At 36.6% G+C, this 25,104-nt stretch overlaps 1 protein-coding gene and 1 long non-coding RNA gene across 2 annotated transcripts; both read left to right on the top strand.

Annotated features, from left to right (window-relative positions):
- Positions 1-17,298: 17,298 nt before the first annotated feature.
- LOC107030045 lies at positions 17,299-19,053 on the top strand. The gene is made up of 4 exons (XM_015231451.1): positions 17,299-17,435; positions 17,490-17,920; positions 18,026-18,171; positions 18,997-19,053. The coding sequence occupies exons 1-4, from the start codon at positions 17,299-17,301 to the stop codon at positions 19,051-19,053; spliced, it is 771 nt and encodes a 256-aa protein (XP_015086937.1).
- A 2,851-nt stretch (positions 19,054-21,904) lies between these two features.
- Positions 21,905-24,741, top strand: LOC107029575. Its single transcript, XR_001458024.2, has 2 exons — positions 21,905-22,657; positions 23,821-24,741. It is a non-coding gene; the product is annotated as an uncharacterized LOC107029575 (long non-coding RNA).
- The last annotated feature ends 363 nt before the right edge of the window (positions 24,742-25,104 follow it).

Here is a 25,104-nt window from a genome sequence, read left to right on the forward strand (position 1 = left end):
ATTGTGTGTTTGTATGTTGTGATCGTATAATTGTGGTGGTTAGAATGATGAGATTGTTGAATCTTTAATCTTAATCCTCTCTATTAAGATGATGCTTGACATAAAGAAAGATTGATGAACTAAAATAATGAGATAGATGGATCGGAGTGTCACGTTCCGACACACATGATTAGTGGATCGGAGTGTCGCGTTCCGACACGTAGTATTAATGGATTGGAGTGTCACGTTCCGACACGCAGGATAGATGGATCGGAGTGTCACGTTCCGACACGTAGCATTAGGGGATCGGAGTGTCACGTTCCGACACGGTAAGAATAATGGATCGGAGTGTCACGTTTCGACACGTAGGAATAATGGATCGGAGTGTCACGTTCCGACACACAGGATTAGTGGATCGGAGTGTCGCGTTCCGACACGTAGTATTAATGGATCGGAGTGTCACGTTCCGACACGTAGGATAGATGGATCGGAGTGTCACGTTCCGACACGTAGCATTAGGGGATCTGAGTGTCACGTTCCGACACGATAAGAATAAAGAGAAGTAACCTTGAATTATGTTAATATACTCGATTTCAAAGAATCTAATTCCCAAATGAGTATGGTGTGGAGGCTTGAGTCCTCATAGGTGTGCTTGAGGTTGTGGTCAGTGGTTTTTGTACTTGTTGATTGTCACCTGTTGAGTATTGTGGTGGGTTTTGCATTATTATTTTATATATATTGCTTTCTATTTTGAGTTGGCCGATGATACCTACTCAGTACTTGTACTGACCCCTACTTTTATGTTCTTCTTGTTGTTTTTTGGATTGCAGCAAGTGCACCAGTGACTTCGACTCGTCCGCAACTCTAGCCAGTCCTCAGCACGTCAGATTTCAGGGTGAGCTATTATTCCTAGCTCGGGCTGGAGTCTCTTCTTCGCGTCTTGATGTCTTTGAAGTTCAGACATGGACCATCGTTTTACTTATTTTAGTTCTTAATTACTCTTAGACTTAGTAATTTGAGGATAGATGTTCTTGATGTGATGACTTCCAGATTTTGGGGATGTTAAGTATTATACTTTAGAAGTTTATTTATTGGTTATATCAATGAGTTTTGGTCTTCCACGTTATATTTCGTTATTCAAAATTTATATATTGGTAAACGTTGGGTTTAGATTTGTTGGCTCGCTCACATAGGAGGATAAGTGTGGGTGCCACTCGCGGCTCGTTTTGGGTCGTGACATTAACACCAAGAGAGAGATTTTTGAAGAAAATGGCAAAACTAGTGAGCATGCAAAAAAGTTAATCTTCCACAAACCCCCTCTTTTGATGGTCAGTTATATAGACACTGGAGAATTGGAATAAAAGACTACCTAATGGTTGAGGATGTTGAGGTGTGGAACATTATTTGTGAAGGTCCTTATGTGTTAACTGCTGACACTGAATTTTGGCCCTCTCTTTTTGAGCTTCTTAATTTTCAAAAGATCTAAAATAATTAACTTTTTATAAAACTTAAAATATTTTTCAATTCATTTAGAGAGTAATTTTGTCATTTTTTGTAATTTTGAAGATTTTTAAATTTGTATATTTTACAATTATGTATATATTAGTATATTTTATTAATATTTAAAAATCGTCTCAAAAAGGTTTTACTTTAATTAAATCTTCAATCGAGTTATTTGGGTTTTGAGTATATTTATAACTTATAGTTATTTAGCTTAGTAGTTTAATTATTTTATTTCTTTGTTTTTTTAGAAGTTTGTTAATTAATTGATTATTAATTCATCATATTTAAAGTTTAGTAGGATTCACTAAATTAAATTCAACCGGGCTATGTGTTTAATCCTATATGACTATATAATTGCAATTCAATCAGTTATTCTGTGTTTGCAAATATAACCCTTCTTTTACCCCTTCCCTAACTCAATTTTTTAGACCAATTTTGGGCCCTTTTCTTTAATTTTCTGTAGACCCAACCCATTTCAATTTTTCTTTCCTCCAATTAATCTCAGCCACTTTTATTACTCAATACCTGACCCAACTCTTGCTTCAACATAGAGAAATTCAGAAGCAACGTCAACAACAACAATACACGACGTCAATCACAACACAAAACGACAGATGCTTGAACGACTCTGGAACGATCCTACACGCGCTTCATCCTTACACGCGATGGCAAGTTCATGGAAGAAGCAACAAAGCGCGACAACGATTTCAAACGACAATGTCAAAATACATGGAAAGTAGAAATTCCAACTGCTCCTAGTAGAGGACGCGTTGTCTTCTTTATGTAGTATGTTAGTACAGTTCCAGTTGCGATTCCAGCAAAAAGCACCTGCTGTAACCGCATCTTTTCGTCCTTGCTCGCGCGGATGCATGGCAGTCAAACTCCAAGGAAAATCGATCGATCCAGGCCTTCCATGATGCTGCCTCGTCTAGATTTCATGGTATTTTTGGTAAAATATTGTACAAACAATAACTTTTCCTCATCTTTGGGAATAAAATTTAAATTTGGGTTGAATTTGAATTCTATTTCGCACTTGTCCTTATCCAAAATTCTAACCTTTCCCCCAAAATGTGAACTCTAAATCTCCTTTTATAAATATTGTTTTTCTTTTCAGTATTGGGGGTTCAAAAATTGTTGAGTTATTACAAAGAAAAGATCAGTGAAATATATAGGTTTCTTTGAGGCGAAAATAGACCCAAAGGTCCACAAAACATCTTGGAGTGTTTAAGTTCTATTTTCTATTTCGAAGGAGATATTTTACTCTTCATCGGAATCCTTGAAATCAGGTCTTGGTGGTGAAAACTCGTTCTCATCTAGCTCATTTTCTAATTCTCTGCATCGTTAAAGGTAGTCTTCTTTTCTCTTTCCTTTGCTTCGTCTTCTTTAGCTTGAGATTTGTGGCGTATTTCCTTGTGTGCTTAGTTGGCAGTTTATTTATATTTCCAATAGCTTAAATATGCCATTTTTTGTGTTTCGTTCACTATGGGCGTGTTACATCTCTTGCCTTCATAATAGTTTCTTAATCGATATCGATGGTTTCTACCTATTTTATCTGTTTTTTCAATATTATATGTCTTTCATGTCTAGATCAAATGTGATTGTATCATTCTTATTTGTAGTTGAAAATGAGTGGTCTTAATATACTATACATCTCGTTCTCTAGTTGATTCGATCTTAGTGGTGTTTCGAGTCTTGTTGTTTTGTATTTAATAATAGGTGGTCAATCTGATCTTTGGGTTGAGTCTGCTTTTGTCATTTCTTTTATTCCCATTATCGGATTAAATATCATCAAATCTCTATTCTCTTGTTGACATCATCTTCAGGCTAGAAGCTCTATTTCATCTTTTTGCTACTTTTTTCTTCTTAAAATAAAGACGAAGTCTAAAGGCTAGTTAATATGGAGTCTATATGTTGTATCTTTGTTGTTTCATATCCATGCAGCGACTGTATCGTCTATCACTATTTTTAACTCATATTCAATCTAAAATATTGGAAATTTGATTTAGCCATGTAGGAGTATTGACTATAGGTTTTGATAAAATATGGTAATGTTCTAAAGAGTTCTTAGCTTTTAATACTTTGTGAATCTTTGTTTCTGGAGCTAAAATTGAGCTTTGTGCTTCACAAAGTGATGATATTCTTCCTGCTGTAGTATTGCCAGTTAGAATAGGGGTCTTGTTTTTCAAGTGGTCAAAATGTGGTGTTTCATATGATGTGATTATTATATATGAATATTTTGCTTTAATTGCTAGCATCGTCTAGCATATCTATTTATTAAGTAGGTTGAATATTATTTGTTCTTTCTGGATTATATTTTTGTGGCGTTGAATCAGTAGTTCAAGTAGTTATTATTTGGTCATTAACATGCCTCTATATTTGATGCCTTTTGAATCCTTATGTCATTTTGAGTTCCATTATTTTATTTGTTGTACAATGTTTTAAGGGATGCTATAACTTGCCTAAGATTCTTAATTGCTCTATTATTTTCGAACGCTAATATTTTCCTTTATTTTCATTGCATGTGAAATCTACCTGAGTTCTCATGGACTCTATTTTACTTCATGTTGTAGTTCGGGAGAGCCATAAAGGCTCAAAATCCTAAATCGAGTCCGTCAGCCCATAAAAATCGACGAATATGTATCGAAGTTGAAAAATATACAACAAATCGGGAAATTAAAAATATTGAGACAAAGGCCCACTCTTAAAATTTCGTAGCCGTATTTTGTCTTTTTTGGGCCCAAAAGCTCATCTTTATTTATTTATTATATTGTTAGAATTTAGGATAGGTGAAAGAATTAGACATAAAGCCTAAAGGATGAAACATTTTTCTTTATATTAGACTAAGGCAAGTGCAGGTAATTTAAATGGGCCTTTGGCCTCAAAGTGAAATATAGGTCCAAGTGTTGGCCAGACGGACAGTTCCAGGCTCGGGCCCAGATCTTCGTTCCCTATCTACTTGATTTCGTTACGTGTTTATTTGTTCAAATTGGTTTGAAGATTTCAAATTTCAATTCCTCAAAATATAACCATTTTGAATTCACTATTTAACATTAAGTAACACAAGAGAAGCAGATCAAAAGCAGGACCATCAGGGACGTCTTAGTGGATTTCGCCCGTGTGTGGGCTTCCCTTTCGATTTTGAGGTACTCTTTCCCTGTTTATTCCCTATTCAAACTGTTTATTTTCACTTTTTTTAACATTGTTTTATATATGCAAAATTTGCTCAGGGGTAACAAAACGGTTCAATGCTACACATATATCTTTCAAATACGCTAGGCCTACGCTTGGCTCAAAAGGGACCCCTACTTGTTTAGGACGTGCGTTAACCACTTGTGTGTTTTAACTGTTTATTTGATATTGTTGCTTTGAATAAGGATATTTCAGCCCACTCCTTATTGAAATTCTTTTGAAAAGTTTTACAACACCAAATACAAGTCACTAATAAAACATTTGACCTAAATTTCTTGAGTTCTTGAGTTTCTTAGCCGAAAAAAATTCCTACTACTAAATTCTAAAACATTACTCTATCATCTTAGGAAAGGTACACCTGTCGCTAAGATGGAAAGAAGTAAGAAAGACGAAATAGAGCTAGCTAGGGAGGATTCGAGGATGAAACTGTGTTGGTTCAAACAAGAGATCCAAGAAACCAATGATAAGAGAACAGAAGTGGAACATGCCACCGCGGTCGCACAAGCCAAAAGTGCATCATTAGACGCCGAGTTGGCGACTAATATGACAAGATTTGCTATCATAAACGAAGAGACAATTTCCATGCAAAAGAAAGATGATATATAACCTTCAATCTTCAAAGGCTGCGCGAAAAATACTTTTTCTTTAATCAAGAGGCTAATGTTACCGAACACTCCACCCAAAGCTGCTGAAGAAGAACCTGAGGAAGAAATTGTCTATAAGACTCTTTCCAAGGAAGTTGGAAAGAAGGCAACGAGAAAATCACGCTCGAAGCATATATGCAAAAATATAGCATGGAAGCAAAAGTCATTATGTGTGCTCTTAATTACGAGTATCTTCAGGATAAACACATCCTAAAACTCCTCAAGGAAACCATATATGAGGTTAAATCGGAGGACGTACATTAAATATATGTCTTCTATTCAGATCGAAATGGGAACACAATAGAAGAATGTGTGGAATTGAATGTTGTGATCCGTTACCTTATTAGCATTTGTAAAATACCCTATTTTTGGGGTGACAACACTCTCCTTACCTATGACCAACTGAAGCCCAACATACCGATCATAGAGCATACTGTGTTTTACTGTTACTTCTTCACGCCTTTTTAGAAAACGTTGTTGGATATCTACATGCAATTTGTCTGAAGGGGGTCTTAGCCTCTAACAAAAGGGGTGATGAAACATTTGATCCCGTTGGAATTGAAATTTGGAAACCTTGCCTTTATCACGAAGCCATATAACACAACATTAGAAGATGCCGCGGGTTCTTCTATGACAAAGAGGTTTTAGTCAACAAGGAAAGGATCCAAGTTGAGTTACACCTCGTGATTAGTGCATCAATCAGAAGAAGAAGCCTTGATGAAGGCACCATCTATCTTTTAGGAGCTTTATTATATATTTTTCACTTTCTTTGTAATCATAAAAGATGAATGACTGAAAATGAGAATTTCTTTTTGTTTTTGAACTATGTAGAATCTGCAGTCTTCTTTGGAGATACGTAGGCAACCTTTCAAGGCCCTGACCTTTATTTTTTAAAAATTTTCTTTTCCCTTCATTCTACATGGAAATGTGGAGATCAGATCAACAAATGCCGAAAGATACAGTATGAAGACCTTATCTCAATGCGGTTAAACCTTCCTGAGTCATTAGTTCCTCCTAAAATAAAACGAGTAAATTCCTACTTATTCAAAAACTCATCTCCCATTATTCGTGGGCTAAAATTTTCTCAAAAAAAAAAACAACTTTTATGTGTTTAATGTTTTCTATGTGCTATTTTTGCATTACATGCCCCAAGCTAAAACTAGCAAATTTGCCTTTGAATTGTTTTTCTACAAGTAGTTAGAACTGATCTGTGTTGATTAAGGTTTACAATTGGACAGGACTAGATCAATCGGAATCGAATTTTCTTATCAGAACCGGGTCTTACCGGAATCGAGTTTACCAAAAAAACCCAAAGGTTCCGCCAGGTCCCTTAGTAATCGGATATGAACCGAGTTGGATCGGACCGGAACCGGGTCTTACCGGTTCAATCGGTGCCGGTAATCTTTTTACTTTTTTAATTTTAATTATTATATAATATTGTATTATTAAAAAACTTCAATTTTAAAACTTTAAACTTTAAAGTAAATTGTAAAATTTAAAGTTTAAAGTTTATATTGAATTTAAAGTTTAAAGTTCATATTGAATCTAAAGTTTGAAATTGAATTTAAAGTTTAAATTTTAAAGTTTATATTGAATATAAAGTTTAAACTTTAAACCTTAAAATTCATTTTATATTAATGTTTAAACTTTAAACTAATATTAAAATAATTAACAATTAAATTTTTAAAATGACATGAATTCAATAGAAGAGACTATTTTAAAAGAAAATCACGGCGAATAGCCTATATTTATTTATATAAATAAAACGAGTAAATTCCTATTTATTCAAAAACTCATCTCCCATTATTCGTGGGCTAAGATTTTCTCAACAAAACAACTTTTATGTGTTTATATGTTTTCTATGTTATGCCCCAAGCTAAAACTAACAAATTTGCCTTTAAATTATTTTTCTACAAGTAGTTAGAACTGATCTGTGTTGATAAAGGTTGTCAATTGGACAGGACCGGATCAATCGGAACCACATTTTCTTATCAGAACCGGGTCTTACCGGAAAAACCCAAAGGTTCTGCCAGGTACCTTAGTAACTGGATATGAACCAGGTTGGACCGGACAGGAACCGGGTCTTACTGGTTCAATCGGTACCAGTAATTTTTTATTTTCTTAATTTTAATTATTTTATAATGTTATATTATTAAAAAACTTCAATTTTAAAACTTTAAACTTTAAAGTAAATTGTAAAATTTAAAGTTTAAAGTTTATATTGAATTTAAAGTTCGAAATTGAATTTAAAGTTTCAAGTTCATATTGAATCTAAAGTTTGGAATTGAATTTAAAGTTTAAACTTTAAAGTTTATATTGAATTTAAAGTTTAAACTTTAAACCTTAAAATTCATTTATATTAATGCTTAAACTTTAAACTTATATTAAAATAATTAACAATAAAATTTTTAAAATGACATGAATTCAATAAAAGAGACTATATAAAAAGAAAATCACGGCGAATAGCTTATATTTTTTTATATTAATAAAACGAGTAAATTCCTACTTATTCAAAAACTCATCTCCCCTTATTCGTGGGCTAAGATTTTCTCAAATAAACAACTTTTATGTGTTTATATGTTTTCTATGGGCTATTTTTGCATTACATGCCCCAATCTAAAACTAACAAATTTGCCTTTAAATTATTTTTCTACAAGTAGTTAGAACTGATCCGTGTTGATTAAGTTTGACAGGACCGGATCAATTGGAACGAATTTTCTTATCAGAACCGGGTCTTACCGAAACCAGGTGTACCGGAAAAACCCAAAGGTTCCGCCAAGTCCCTTAGTAACCGAATATGAACCGGGTTGGACCTGACTGGAACCGGGTCTTACCGGTTCAATCGGTACCGGTAATTTTTTTTATTTTTTTAATTTTAATTATTATATAATATTATATTATTAAAAAACTTCAATTTTATAACTTTAAGCTTTAAAGTAAATTGTAAAATTTAAAGTTTAAAGTTTATATTGAACTTAAAGTTCGAAATTGAATTTAAAGTTTAAAGTTCATATTGAATCTAAAGTTTGAAATTGAATTTAAAATTTAAACTTTAAAGTTTATATTGAATTTAAAGTTTAAACTTTAAACCTTAAAAATTCATTTTATATTAATGTTTAAACTTTAAACTAAAATTAAAATAATTAACAATTAAATTTTTAAAATGACATGAAATCAATAGAAGAGACTATTTTAAAAGAAAATCACGGCGAATAGCCTATATTTATTTATATAAATAAATTTTACAATACAAATATTAGAAAGAGATAAAGAGTACCTAATCTAGGTATTGAATATTAATAATTGTACTAACAATTGCATTTTTAAAAGTCTTTTTGTAAATTTTGTATCATTTGTGAAGAAAGATTTTTTGGAACTTGCATTTGTCGTTCTTCTTCCATTGCTTCCATGCCATCATCACTATTCTCACCAAATATTTCATTTATTTGGTCTTCTATTTGGCTACTTAATATTTGTAGTCCGGTGTTTCTTCTTTCGGCATTAACCCAATCTTGAAACAACACCGATATTTTTAAATTATCCTTTGCTAACGAATATCGATGATCTCCAATCATAAATCTCTCCGCACTAAAGGCTTGCTCCAAAGCGACCGATGATGCTTGAATCGCTAGCACATTCGAACAATCCTAGCAAGGGTCAGAAATTAATTTTCACAATTCTTTCACCATACAAATATTGGAGGTTGAAGTTGTCCTTCTTCATACCTAATCTTTTCCCGTGCCTCATTGAAATATAAATCAAAATCATTATTAGTAGAGGATTCAAGCTCAAGATATTCATTCATCCAATCAGCCGTATCATCACTTTTTAGCTTAGAGGATGGAGGTTCAACTACTGGAATATTTATTTCCATAACTTTATATACATTAGTAAATCTCTAACTTTTGTATAAATGCTACTTTTACATTCTTCAACACTAGGAGTTTCATCATCTTTAATTTCTAAATTTTCATAAATCTTTTCAACTGTTATTTCAACACTTCTTAATTTATAGTTTGGGTTGAAGTAGTAGCAGTCAAATAGATATGAGGAATAAGGAAAAATAATTTTTAAAATTTTTCAATCATAAAAGCAAGTGAATCTTTAAATTGATCTTTTCCTTTATATTTTGCAAATTCATATGAAATAGCACAAATACTTACTAAAATAGAAGAAATTGTAGGATAATATTGATCAGAGCATGCATTTGTTGCTTTATAAAAAACACTTGAAAATTCAACAAGTTCTTTTGTATTTTCCCAATCTTCAAAGCCAATTCTTAAATTTGGGTCCGCATCATGAGCATTAAAAACTAATTGTATCGGGTCTTGATAAATATAAGAAACTTCAAGCATTTCAAATAAAGAATTCCATCTAGTGCATACTTCTTTTGGAACTTTTCTATACGCAAGTCCACATTCTTTACAACGATTTTTAAATTATGTAATTCTAGCTTTTACTTTAGCTTTAAAAAATCAATTACAAGCAAGTCTAATTTTTTCACGAGAAACTCCAAATTGAGAAATACCATCTTTACTATTAAATTATACACATGTGCGGCATGCTTAATATGAAAAGAATCATTATCAACTAAACAAAGTCTACATTTTAAATAATCATCTGCTTTTAAATTATTAGAAGCATTATCTAAAGTGACACTCATATTTTATCACACATTTCATAATATTGTAAAATAGATCTTACTTTTGTTGTTATATAAGAACCGATTTTAGTTTCTTCAACATACTTATACGCTAATATTCATTTTTGCATGTTTCATTCATGGTCAATAAAATAATCATTACCATTAGGACTACTTCCCATATAAGAAGTAATAGATAATCTACCATCATAATAAGCAAATAAATAACAAAGAAAATGACAATATTCTTTATGATATTTAAAAAGATCACTTTTAATTGTATTTCTTGGAATACCTTCATAATCTGGGTTATATAATTTCCGAATATAATGAACAAAATCAGGATGTGAAGGGAATGAAAAAGGCAAACCACAAACAACCATTTTAGCTAATTCTCTACGATCTTTTTTTTACTATACGCGCGGTGTGTGCTTCGACTAGTCGGGTTAGACATATTTAACACACGTTGAACCATATTAGAATCTCCAACTCCCATAGAATTTTCGGTTGTATGGGTGTTCCATTTCTATTAGATTTTTCTATATCATCTAGGCGAGCAAATTCTTTATTACACTTTCTTAAATGTGTTCTTAGTCGTCCCGTTCCCCCTTGTGTACCCGTAGTTACATGTTTCATGATCAATTTACATTTAGTGCAAGTAACAATAGTTTTTGCCTCATTTTGTACCAAAAATTTCCATACTAAAGATATTTTAACACGTACGACGATGACTTTTGAAAATGTAGGTAAAGGGGGGACTTCATGTTGTTCCGGTAATTTGGTGATCGGACTAGTAGGGGTAGGAGTTTCTTCATGAATCTGCACTGACAAGTCTGCCTTTGAGTTGATTTCCTTCTCAGGTACTTTGAAACTGATCTGTGTCGATCAAAAGCTGGAAGATCATTCCTATTTCACCAGATAAAAAGGTCCCGCAGATTCCTTCCCTAGACAAAGGAAAGACAATTATGGGGGATAATAATGAAGAAGTGAGTCTTACTGATATTGTGGTGGCTCAACCCACTGTAGCGGACTAGAATGAGTTGATTCTGCAGCTGATGCAGCAGATTGCGGAGATGAGAGTAGAAATGCAAAGGAGACAGGATCTGCCTCCGCCAGGATTTTCTGCTAACGCTGCTGATGGGAGACCTCCAATCTACTTCCCTTCTTCAAATATGGATCCATCCATCTACACTTGCTCAAACTCCGTCGGTTATAGATCTGTCTACCCAAAATCCACAATATGCTTCTGCATCCTACCAAACTCCACTTCCTCCTCAAAACAACCACCCCCAAATGCCACCCCATCCTCAAAATACCCACCATCAATCGCTCCACCATCACAAAATCAAGATCAAAATCAAAACTAAATACTTTCAATCTCCAAACACTCACCACCACTTAAATCAGAATACATATCCTCATACGTACCCACAGAATTATCAAACCGCTCAAAATGCTCAGAGTCCCTCTGTAGCTCCACCCTTACCCAAAAGAACCACTTTCCAAATTCCCATCCCTGCTGAGCAAGATGTGCACGGTTCTGAGCTGGACCATTATGAGGAACAGGAAAAGGAGTGGAGGACAAAGGAAGAGGTAAAGGTCGACATAAAAGAAGAGATCAAGAAGGCCATGAAGGAGCTCCAATGCATCCCTGATATCGCCGGGCTTAGTTATGAATACTTATGTATTCATCCAAATTTGGGCCTTCAAGAAGGGTTCAAGATCCCGAAGTTTGACACCTTCGGAGGAGTGGGCAACCTTATGGCTCATTTGAGAGCCTACTGTGACCAGCTCGTGGGAGTTGGAAGGGATGAAGCTTTAATGATGCGGCTCTTCAGCCGAAGCTTGTGCGGAGAAGCTCTTGAATGGTTCGCATACATGAAACCAGGCAATGGCCCAGCTAGAATGCATTGGCTAAAGATTTTATCGATAGATTTGCTTACAACATAGAAATTATTCCAGACCGATACTCTTTGGAGAAGATGAAGCAAAAATCAACCGAGAGCTATAGGGAGTTCGCGTATAGGTGGAGAAAAGAAGCGGCAAGGGTGAGACCACCCGTGTCTGAGAAAGAAATCGTTGAAGTATTCGTGCGCGTGCAACAACCTGAATATTATGATAGAATTATGTTGCTCGTTGGAGCAAAGTTTGCCAAGATAGTCAAGATTGGTGAGACTATCGAGGACGGTTTAAAATCAGGAAAGATAGCCCGTGTAGCCGCATCGCCTGGATCTTCAGGGTTGTTGAAAAATAAAAGAGAGGAAATCGCTGCTGTTTCATATGAGGGAAGGAAAACTTGCAGAAACTCGTCATATTCCCAAGGTCGCTCTCGACCTTCCCAAAATTCCCTCCAAGCTTGCTACACACAAGCTAGTCATCCCAAATATCCTCTAATTTATCAGAATACTACCTTTATTTATCCAAACGTCAAAGCTCCACTATACCAAAGTCCACCCCCGAATTACCAAAATCCATCTCCCATTTACTCAAATCATCCTCCACCCTACCAAATTCTATCTCCCTACCAGGGTGTTGATCCCAACAGCGCTAACGTGCAGTTGAGCTACCGAGCACCCCTTCCTACGTATCAAGTCCAAGCTCCACCATATCAACATCCCCACCCGAACTACCAAGCTCCATCGCCAAACTACCAAAAAAAACCCATATCCCAGAAGCCAAGCTCCCCCTCCAAATACTAGAAGTTATCAACAAGTGTCTCCTCACCCACAAGGAAGTTATGATCCCCCTAGACCTCGGTTCGAGAAGAAACCTTTGAGGAATTTCACCGGGCTCGCAGATAGCCGAACAAAGTTGTACGAGACTGGTTGCGGCTGGATATATGCACCAAGTGGGGCCCAAACCCGTGGATATCAATTCAAAATTTAATAGGCCAGATCAGAGGTGTGCTTATCATTCCAACAATATTGGGCATGATACGGAGGACTGTATCAACCTCAAGCACAAAATTCAGGATTTGATTGACCAAGAGGTAGTCTCTCTCCAGCCAGTGGCACCAAATGTCAACACCAACCCGTTGCCGAATCATGGGGGCGACAATGTCAATATGATAGAGACAGACGATGACTAGTGTGGAACGAAAATGATTACTCCAATCGTTCACGATGATTTGGAAAAGGCTGTAGCTTCTTTGAGCATCAAAGAGAAGAAAGAGTTCGCTATTTTGACATCCGCAAAGGCTGTTGCTTTGGTGCCATCAAAAACTCTCATCAAGCCTAAGTTCGTTATTGAAACTGCTGCTGCTCAAGGCATGACCAGATGCGGAAGATGTTACACTCTTGACGAGCTTGCTCTCGGAGGTCAAAAGAAGGATCAGGCTAAAAAGCCAATAAGCAAAGGAGAAGCGGAGGAATTCTGGAGAAGAATGCAGCCGAAAGATTACTCTATCGTCAAGCATTTGGAGAAGACTCCAGCCCAGAACTCCGTATGGGCCCTGCTGATGAGTTCCCAATCACACAGGCAGGTTTGATGAAGGCTCTTTATGATAAGTATGTAACTGCGGGCACAAGAAACGATAACGTGGCCGCTATGATTCACCAGGTTATTCGAGGGTATCGAATCAGCTTTTGTGATGATAAGCTGCCTTTTGAAGGGAGGTCACACAACAAGGCGTTGCACATCAATGTGGTATGCCGCGAAAAGGTTGTTAACCGCGTCTTAGTAAATGATGGATCTGTTCTGAATTATCTGCCCGTTGTCGACATTGAGGCAGTTAAGGTTTGACTTGGGAAAACTTGAACAAAACTAAGTCAATGTAAGAGCCTTTTATGGGGTTCAGAGAGATACATTGGGAGCGGTGAATCTGATCATCCAAATGGGCCCGGCAGAATTTAGTGCACAGTTTCAAGTATTGGATATCGGTACAAGCTATAACCTTCTTCTGGAAGGCCTTTCATCTATATGGCTGGAGCTGTCCCTTCTACTCTACATCAGATGATGAAGCTCGTTTAGAAGAATGAAGAACTTGTTATTCATGACGAAGGGATTCACCCTGGCAGACAGGCACCGATCATTGATAAGATATCGCGAGGTACAGATTTCTACATGGTGGAGCTGGTAAATGCCATCGGTGAAGACTTGGGCCCACATACTCCCATGCCTGCCGTGTACAAGATGATAGCCACTGTGATGCTTCAGAATGGTTTTGAACCAGGTTTCGGATTGGGAAGAAATTCCCAAGAAATTATTGAGCCTATTCCGGTCCTCATCAAGGGAGCCAGATATGGTTTGGGGTACATCCCCACAGATGATGACATGAAGACGAAGAAGAAAAATGATCAAGCATTGGCTAAGACGATCCCACATCTGTATCAATCCTTCAAAGTCCGGGAGTATGCCGAGCATGAAGACCTTGGGGAAGGAATCTGTGACCTCTTTAAGGAGATCGATGCTGTTATTATGGAAGAGGTCGAGCTAGCTAGTATCCGCGATGCTGAGCCAGGGGAGACGCTGCAGAACTGGACCTCCATGCCCATCTTGATCCCCCGAACTCGTTGGTAGAAGGGCATCGTTTTATGCATATTTAAATCGATGGTAGTCCGGAAGAGGCCCGAGACCCACCATTTTGCATTTTTCTTAACTATTTGAATTTTTTGAATTTCCATTGTGATGTTTAAAGAAGGCAACCTGGCCCTATGCCATGGCCATAGTTTGCATCTTTTCCAATTTGAATGAAAGCCTCTTTTGTTTATAAAATTTATTTATTTACTCATTTGTTATACTTTGATTGTCTAACTTTGTTTGTTTACAGTTTCAGTAATGTAAGTTTTAAACCTGCCAATGTCATGTCATGTCACGAGCTGAATGAACAAACTGAGGCTAGTAATGACGAGGTTGATGATTACGAAGAAGAAAGTGAGGAACCAGAGTATGTTGCCGAGGAATTTCAGCAGTTTGAAAATCAGCATAAACCAAATCTAGAGGAAATGGAAACGGTAAATTTGGGGGATCCGGAGTACGTTAAAGAGGTTAAGATCATCATTCACTTAAATCAAACTCAAAGAAAAGGCCTAATTTATTTTCTTACTGAATATATTGATGTGTTCATTTTGGAAGTCGGTGACATGTAAGGGCTGAGTACCGATGTTGTATCTCATAAACTGCCGACTAATCCGGGGTTCGATCCGGTGAAGCAAAAGGCTCGAAAGTTCAAGCCTGAACTGAGTTTAAAGATTAGAGAAGAGATCACTAAGTATATATAGTCTGGATTGGTGGAAGTGACACAATATCCAACTTGGTTGGCCAATGTTGTTCCGGTCGCCAAAAAAGACGGGAAAATCAGGATTTGTGTCGCTATAGAGACCTCAACAAAGCTAGCCCGAAGGATAATTTTCCGTTGCCGAATATTCATATTTTTATTGATAACTGTGCTAAGCATGAAATGCAGTCATTTGTGGATTGTTACGCAAGTTACCACCAGATTCTGATGGATGAGGAAGATGCTAAAAAGACGGCCTTTATTACACCTTGGGGTGTATATCATTACAGAGTGATTCCATTTGGCCTCAAGAATGCTGGTGCTACCTATATGAGGGCTATGACGACCATATTTCATGACATGATTCATAAGGAGATTGAGGTGTATGTGGATGATGTCATAATCAAGTCCCGCGAGAGTTCGGACCATTTGACACATTTGAAGAAGTTCTTTGATCGTCTGTGTCGGTATAACATGAATTTGAATCCCGCTAAATGTGTTTTTGGAGTACCAGCCGGCAAGTTGTTGGTATTTATAGTAAGTAGACGGGATATCGAGCTCTATCCTTCCAAGATTAAAGCAGTTCAAGAGTTACCTCCGCCAAAGACTAAGAAGGAGGTGATGAGTTTCTTAGGGAGGTTAAAATATATCAGTCGATTCATATCTCAATCAACCGTGGTGTGTGAGTCTACTTTAAATCTGTTGAAGAAAGACGCCCCGACAAAGTGGACTGAAGAGTGTCAGACTGCTTTTGATGCTATTAAGAACTATTTGTCCAATCGACCAATATTGGTTCCTCCGCGAGAAGGGAGCCCTCTGTTGCTATATTTGTCCGTCTCAGATAGCGCATTTGGATGCGTGCTTGGGCAGCATGAGGAAACAGGGAAGAAGGAGCGAGCCATTTTTTATATAAGAAAGAAGCTTACCCCATATGAGTCTCGTTATACTATGTTGGAGAGAACGTGTTGTGCTTTGACTTGGCTTGCCCAGAATTTGAGATATTATATGTCTTCTTATACAACCTACCTCATTTCCAGAATGGATCCACTGAAGTATATCTTTCAGAAGGCGATGCCGACCGGAAATTTAGCTAAATGGCAAATGCTGTTGAGTGAGTTTGATATCGTGTATGTGACTCAGAAGGCAATAAAGGCACATGCCTTGGCTGATCATCTTGCAGAAAATCCTGTTGATGAAGAGTATGAACCGCTTAAGAGTTATTTTCACGATGAAGAAGTGTCATTTGTGGGTGAGGATATTTTTGAAGCGTATCCAGGTTGGAGATTATTCTTTGATGGAGAAACAAATCATCAAGGTAAAGGTATTGGAGCAGTCTTAGTGTCAGAATCTTGTCAGCACTATCCCATGGAAGCTAAGCTTTGATTCAATTGCACGAACAACATAGCTGAATACGAAGCTTGTATTCTTGGTTTGAAAATGGCCATCGACATGAATGTCTACGAGTTTTTGGTTATTGGAGATTCAGATCTTTTGATTCATCAAGTTCAAGGAGAATGGGCTGTTAAGAACCCCAAGATTGTACCTTACGTACAGTATGTGCAGAAGTTGTGCAAAAGATTTCGTAAGATCGAGTTCAGACATATTCCCAGAATGTAGAATGAATTGGCGGATGCTCTTGCCACCAGCGCTTCGATGATTAAACATCCGGACACAAATTATATTGATCCTATGGATATAGAGTTGAAATAATATCCAGTCCATTTTTCCCGCGTTGAAGCAGAACCAGACGGTTTGCCTTGGTATTTTGATATAAAGAAGTATTTGGAGTCTTGAACTTATCCTGAAGATGCTACGTCCAACCAAAAGAAGTCGATACGCCATATGGCTCTCAATTTCTTTCTAAGTGGAGAAGTCCTTTATAGGAGGACTCCAGATTTGGGTCTTCTAAGATGCGTTGATGCTATTGAAAATGCGAAGCTTATTGAACAGATACATGCTGGAGTTTGTGGCACGCATATGAATGGGCTCACTTGGCAAGAAAGATCCTATGAGCCGGATATTTCTGGATGACTATGGAGAATGATTATTGCAAGTTTGTGCAAAAATGCCACAAATGTCAAGTGCACGGTGATTTGATACGAGTTCCGCCTCATGAACTTAATGCTATGAGTTCACCTTGGTCATTTGTAGCTTGGGGCATGGATCTTAGAGGTCTGATAGAGCCAGCCGCTTCTAATGGACACAAATTTATTTTTGTTGCCATTGATTACTTCACCAAGTGGTTGGAAGCAATTTCTTACAAGTCAGTAACCAAGAAAGTTGTGGCTGATTTTGTTCGCAACAATCTGATATGCAGGTTTGGAGTAACAGAATCCATAATTACTGATAATGGTGCGAATCTTAATAGTCACTTGATGAGAGATATATGTGAGCAATTCAAGATTACTCACCGAAACTCAACTGCTTATCGCCCTCAAATGAATGGAGCTGTGGAGGCCGCCAATAAGAATATCAAGAAGATTCTGAGGAAGATGATTGACAATCACCGAGGTTGGCATAAGATGTTGCCATATGCTTTATTGGGTTATCGAACGACCGTCAAAACATCGAGTGGAGCTACTCCGTACTTGCTAGTGTATGGGACAGAAGCAGTCATACCTGCTGAAGTCGAAATATCGTCTTTGAGAATCATCCAAGAAGCCGAGTTAAGTAATGCTGAATGGATCAGCAAGCGGATTGATCAACTAACTTTGATTGATGAGAAGAGAATGGTTGCCGTTTGTCATGGTTAGTTATATCGACAGAGAATGATTCGCCCTTTCCACAAGAGAGTAAGAGCTAGAACTTTTGAAATTGGTCAGTTAGTACTTAAGCGCATTTTTTCTCATCAAGATGAGTACAAAAGAAAATTCGCACCAAACTGGCAAGGGCCTTACATTGTTCGTAAAGTATTATCCAAAAGTGCTTTGGTCCTGTCAGAGATAGATGGCACCGCATGGCCGAAACCTATCAACTCAGATGCTGTCAAGAGATACTACGTATGAAGCTTCGGTTTGCATTTCTGTTATTTACCGTTAATCATTCTGTTTGCTTGTATTTATTTTGCTTAAATTTTTATCTCTTTGTAATGAACTACGTCTGACCTGAATTCTCAAGAATGAGATACGTAGGCGGCCTATGTCGGCTTCGGTCACCCCATTTACCCCTTTTAATATTTCCTTGTATTTGAACTACGTTCGACCTGAATTCTCAAGAATGAGATACGTAGGCAGCCTATGTCGGCCTTGGTCGGTTTCTTTGTAATTTTTCTTATTTTTTCAATCTTTGAGGAGAGGAACTACGTTTGACCTGATTTCTGCCTCAACGGGATACGTAGGCGCCACAAGGGTTCGGTCATATCTCCCGTAAGATTTCTATTCCTCTTTACAGTAGAAAATGGGACAAAATTTTTGAGAGGGACTCAAAAATTCTCGAGAAGAAGATTCTTCCTCAGCAAGTCAAGACTGAAGATGTTTTGAGATTAGCAACTGGGACAGAATTTTTGAGAAGATCTCAAAAATTCTGCAATCTACTCAGTTACATTTGTAAGATAAGCAAGACAGTTAACTGGGAAAGAAAATTTGAGGATGGCCTCAAAATTTTAGCATGGATTTATCTACAAGTCCGGAGTGACTTTGAAAACTCCCCAGCGAATAATTAGATAAACCTCCGAGCATCAGACTCAAAGAAGTCTGTTAAGCACAATATGACATGACTTGACAGTGACCTTTTCCAGATACTATTTCTCAAAAATTTATCTTCTTAAAGATTTTCCTTTTATGTTTCATTTGTTTTAGCATAAAATATTCTGTCTTATCTATCAGGAGTTGGGAGATCAGGAAGATCAACCGGAAATAGCAGGACAAGGAGTAGACAACTGAAGAAATTGACACACATCAGTTCGTTTTTAAAACTAAAAATTTTTCTGTGGACGCAGGTTTATAGTCTTACTCTAAAATCAGCAAATTCTTTCGATGGATGAATATGGAGAAATCAGAGGAGAAAACTATCTCAAAATCAATAGTTTTCCTAGAAGCAAGAATCATTTTATATCGCTTATGTCGGAGACTTGGGAATATAAATTGTTTATTTCAATCAATTTCCAACAACATGAGATTTATAAAGAACGTCCAGCTAGATTCGAAGGTGGATCAAGCGAAAATCTCAAGGAAGAGTTTACGATTTTCGTAAAGGACGTCATTTGCATCATAATGTCAGATATGATATTATGCATTATCTGGAGGGGTCAGTTATTTTATTATCGATCAAGACGATATACTATCTGAAAGTCGTTTTACTGATATCATCATTGGAGACGATATGATTATCCAGAAAGCACCCAGAAGATCACTATGTTGCTCGATTGAAGCACTATCTTCATTTGGTAAGGATGACATCAAGAGTTAATATTCATGCATTGCGAGTCAATATTCATGCATCGCGAAAGATCATGCATCGCGAGTCAATATCCATGCATCGCGAAAGATTTATGCACTGCGAGTCAATATTCATGCATCGCGGAAGATCATGCATTGCGAGTCAATATTCATATATCGCGGAAGATCATGCATCGCGAGTCAATATTCATGCATAGTGGAAGATCATGCATCGCGAGTCAATATTCATGCATCGCGAAAGATCATGCATCGCGAATCAATATTCATGCATCGCGGAAGACCATGCATCGCAAGTCAATATTCATGCATCGCGAGAAGATATTTATGCCTCGCTGAGAGCCTATGCATCGCAGGAAGTTTCCATGCCTCGCAGAAATTTATGCATTGCGAGAAAATTTCATACCTCGCAGAAATTTATGCATCGCGAGAAGATTTCATACCTCACAGAAATTATGCATCCCGAGAAGATATTCATGCCTCGCAGAAATTTATGCATCGCGAGAAGATTTTATACCTCTCAGAAATTTATGCATCGCGAGAAGATTCCATGCCTCGTTGAAATTTATGCATCGCGAAAAGATTTCATACCTCGCAGAAATTTATGCATCGCGAGAAGATTTCATACAGGAAGTTATGCATCATGAGAAAATATTCATGCCTCGCAGAAATTTATACATCTCGAGAAGATATTCATACCCCGCAAGAAATCACGCATAGAGGGAAGATATTCATATCCCGCAAGAAATCATGCACTGCCAGAGCTGACAAGTTTTATCTCAGTCTTTGTCGAGAGCAACCGAAAGGATGAATTCTCCAAAACATACCACAGTTGCGGACAATATCAAAAAGGATGCAGCACAACGTGGAACTTTTTCTTAGCAACGAACTGGGGCGAGTCCAAAGAGGAATGTCAAACTCTTAGGACGCGAGCAGAGGAACGACTTCCACCACAATCAAACCACACCCCTATCAAAAGGCATGCGGTTTTTTCTCTAAGTTTTGTCAGTTTCGGTCTCGCATCCGGAAATTTCGATCTACCGGAAGCAAACTTCCAATCTAAGTGACAATGCACCAAGAGCCTTGAAAATTATGTCCGTGTGAGTTCTTAATTATGGGTGTGAAGTGCACCACATTCATGGTTAAGAGATTACAAGCCTCTTTTTTATACTCAACCTATTTGTCACTCTTCCAGATTCAAAGGTTATCTAGCATAATAGACTTCTCCTCCACCGATGGAGTCGAACTACAAGCAGCCTGATTTCTGAGGTTTAAGGATATGTAGGCGAGCTCAATGTTGAAAACTCGGCTATATTCCAACATTCATTCTTAAATCCTATTCCCGAGCATTCTTGTACCTTCATAATTCGGTCGAGGAGTGACTTTTGAATTCTTTTAAAGTCGTGCGTTAAATCAAGCGCATCGAACTACAAGTGGCCTGAATTCTCATATATCATGAGATATGTAGGAAACCCGCTTCCAGGGTTCGGCCATAATTCTTAGAGTCCGTACCAAAATCCCTTCCCTAAAAGATGAAGATGAGGTCGGTCAAAATTGGCTTGGTCAATTTCATTTTCCTCAAATTTCTTGCATCAATCCCAAGTAAAATGAGGGACAGTTGTTGACACACAAATTTGCACCTCCCCGATAAGAATTAGATAGCGAGCTTCTTGGTTTAAACAATTTAAAACAATTGATTTCATAAATTTCAAAAAAAAAAATAAAAAAAAATATAATAATAATAATCTAGCTTGCAAGTTATTTTACATAAAGTTTTAACACTTCTATAATTTAGCTAATGTATTTGTTTTACATAATTATTCATAATTATCGTATTTTTTTTATCATTCTTCAAAATAAAAAATAATAATAAAAAAAGATAAAATAAGAATAAATAATAATATATATTTTATTTTATATAAATATTTGGTTAGCTATTCAGCTATAAGATAGTTCATTTTAATTAATTATTTCATAACCAAATTAATTATTTTATTTTGTTAACCTTGAGAAGCCTGTCAATTAATCATATTAATTCGTCTTATTTTTAAATTTTAATCAAATTGTCCAATTACAATTTAATTTTATTAAAGTTGATAATTCTCTTAACTAAAAGACCAAATTTGGGCCTCCCTTTTGATTTTTCCGCAGCCCAAATCCTTTAATTTCCCACAACCCACCTTTTACCCAATACCAAAAACGTCATCCCAAATTCATATTCCCAGACCCATTCTGATGATACAATTCCACAGATCTCAGGCCTTTTTTGTTCCAATTAGCCCATCTTTCCCAATTGACCCGGCCCACATCCTCTTTATTCCTTCATAAAGAAAACCCACCAGAGTTTAACCTCAGCAGCAATACCCCAAGCGACCCGACCGCCTCCTTTAACTCTTCTTCCTTGCTGCGAAAGATCCAAATGCGAAACTAGAAATTCAGTCGCGCGTGACCGGGATGAGAGCGAGACCCGACTCTAATGAATCGCAAATCCAACGGCAACTCTACCCAAGCGCGTGAAGCGTCTCTTTATTCTTTTTTTGTTTCTCACAGTTGTTCGACTATGGCAGCCCCCTGCAAATTTGTCCTCGCAGCAGTGTCCTTGCTCGTCCTTGGCTCGCGTGGATGGACGCCATCGGGTGCAACGACGAGCGAGTGTATCCCAGTCGTTCGCTTCACTCTCTGACCCAGATTTCAGCCAGAAATTTGGAAGAGGGAATGCTTTTTCTCGTCCTTGGAAGGGAGATTTTTAATTGGGAATGGGTAGAGAGTCGATTCTACCCTTTTCCCTCTCAAAAATTGAAGCCCTAATTTCCAATCATATATATATTCTCGTTAACTCACTTTTTAAGGGGGGCGGCGATCTTTTTCCTCTTTTCTTTTTTTCCTGATTGTTACCTAGCACAAAGATATCCAATGGTTCAAACAGAAAATACTCTAAACATATATTAAATTTACCCATAAAAGTAGAGGTTGCCATATTTTAGCGTGGGGGAACTACATTTTCTACCCAGGTCTTTGTTTGGCTGTTCAGACTCAGGGTCGCGTTTTGGTGTTAAAGGATTATTGCTCCTCAGCTCGTTTGTTCTCGTTGGTAACTTTTTCTCCTTTACGATAATCTCTTATCTTTCTATTTCGATATGTCGTTTCCAATATTGTAAGGTTGTCACTATGTTGTTTTGTATCTACATTGCGGTTGAGGTGTTGTATAGCTTGAATATGTTGTGCTTATGCTACATCATGATCTAGTTCCAACGTTGAGTGTTTTTCATATTGGTTCCAGTGATATTGATTCCGTATTTGATCTTTGAGTCTATGTCGTTGTTTTCCTCATTTACTTTCGAATGCCGGATCTGCCTTCTGATGTTTTCAACCTTCAAATATCAGTTGTTATTTGTAGGTCCAAGTTTTCAGAATTGAATGTCATGGCAATGTATGTAGCGTAGTCATATTCTCATCCCTATAGTTTAGGTTATATGTATTCCTTGAACATCTTTGCGGTACTTGTTATCAAATTTGTGATTAATGTGCGCTTTCATTTCTTCTGGGTTCTCTGTTTGCTTCATCTCTTTCTGTTCTTTCAAAACCTCTGTTGTGCTTCTTTCTTATATAGCATCACCTGTTTTCTTGTGAGTATTGTATCGATTTTATGTTGGGATTGGCCTACAATTTGCTTTCTTTGCCTTTTTTTTGAAAATTATAGCATGGCAGCCTGATTAGCTTATATTCTTTTTTTTTTTTATCGATTTGCTTTGTTCGTTTCATGGTATTTCTGAGTTTTGACTACTCCTACTCCAATAGTTTACTTCGGGGTCTTTCTTGCTTGGTTTCTTTGAGATCTGTGGTTTTGGCGTCTTCATTTAATGTGACTATTGTTCCCTGTTTAAGTTCCCAGGTTCAGTATGCGGAAACATTTGATTATTATTTTGATACTGTCTAAGTTGATTGCTTATACCATGTAGATTGGAATAAAATTGTTGCTAATTTTCTACTCCACGCCTTTGAGTATTTTACTTTGCATTATTTTTTACGGTGAACCCTATTACTTTATGGTATGATTTATATTTTTCAAAGTAACACATATTGAGTGATTGATTATTCATTGCATTTTACTTCATTCAAATGCTAACTTTAATATATTATTTTTACTTCTTTGTCTACCTGAGGTACATTACCTGTTGGTTATTTTGACAATATGATGTGCTATATTTGAGTTCTTTAGTGATTGGTTGCCTATTTTGGCTTCTTCTTTTTCAGGTTGCTATCACTTAAGGATCATTAAGATGCTTATTGTCATATATGCTGAAATCTGGTGCCTTTGCTTCAGTTTTGAACATGAGAATATTATTTTAGGTGATGAATTTATATCGTGACTGGTCTATTGCCGAATTTGACTTATATATATGTTCAATTTGTTACTTATGGGAATGAGTGTTGAAACTTGAGTTTAAGCCTTGTAAAAGCTGTTCGATTTCTATTCAAGGTCAGGAATTTGCGTTATGTTGCTTTAGCGCTTCTCTTATTGTTTGCCGTTTAAGTTTGAGCACGCATTTAATTTTGATCAGATTCAAACATTCATGTGGAAGCTTGATCTCCATTATGCCCATCTGGTTGTTATTGATCCTAAAAAAAAAAGAAATTTTTTAAAAAATGGATATGTGACATGTTTACTTCCGGTAAAATGGGCAAGAATGTTTCTTTCCAAGTTAATCAATCTTTTTTTAATTATAAGTTTAGCTACCAGTTAGAGTTATGGCTAGATTTGCGACTACTCTATATAGCTAATCTTCTTTTGTTTATGTACTTTGCATGTAAAATTATTCGTGTACTTCATGGACTCCAATCATTCTTCTAGCATTTCGGAAGAGCCATAAAAGCTCAAAATCATTCTCATCGAGTCTAAGCAGCCGCCAAACCGTTGAACAGATCCCGAAGTCAGAAAGATCCAAAAATCCAAGGAGTTGAAGACTTTAGCTAAAAGCTCAAATTTATTTTTTTTACTAAGTCTTGTATTTTGTTTTTTTGGGCCTAAGCCCTCATCATTTTTGCATTATTATTATTATTTTGTTTAGTTAGGACAGGTACAAAGAAAAATGGGTCAAAAAAACCAAAACAGGTGAGTTCAAAAATCGGTCAAGGCGAACAAAACTCGGATTTGGATCCAAATCTCTTTCCTTCTCTCTCTTTACTTGCTTTTAATTACTTGTATGTTTTACTTTTCATTAGTTTAAAAACTAGGAAAAAACGACTCCCTGCAAAACGCTATTTTGGTTTTAACAACTCGATCAAATCAAGTAAACGACTTAAAAGATTTTACAAATTAAAGTTCACTCAGATGAAAAATTTTTCACTATCAAAACAATCTTAAATGATTTTTGCGTTCATTTTCAAATAACTCTAAGAAATATTTTTATCAACCAGATTTTAGCCAAATTAAGTTAGTTGCCAGAAAACCGTATAAGCGGAACGTTCTAGGTGCTTTCAAAACCTTCCTAAGACGTTAATAGGAATCTCCGAATCCCTCTAAATGTTTTCAAAATG

Source organism: Solanum pennellii, chromosome 9 (assembly GCF_001406875.1).
Source record: "Solanum pennellii chromosome 9, SPENNV200".
NCBI classification, from domain to species: domain Eukaryota; kingdom Viridiplantae; phylum Streptophyta; class Magnoliopsida; order Solanales; family Solanaceae; genus Solanum; species Solanum pennellii.

Bases quoted from the DNA above. Each gene is read 5' to 3' on its own strand.
- LOC107030045 (XM_015231451.1), top strand. From the start codon at position 17,299: ATGAGTTCACCTTGGTCATTTGTAGCTTGGGGCATGGATCTTAGAGGT. The intron at 17,436-17,489 runs GTCAGTAACCAA...TCTGATATGCAG, and splicing joins TTGGAAGCAATTTCTTACAA to GTTTGGAGTAACAGAATCCA. The intron at 18,172-18,996 runs GTATGAAGCTTC...CTTATCTATCAG, and splicing joins ATGCTGTCAAGAGATACTAC to GAGTTGGGAGATCAGGAAGA.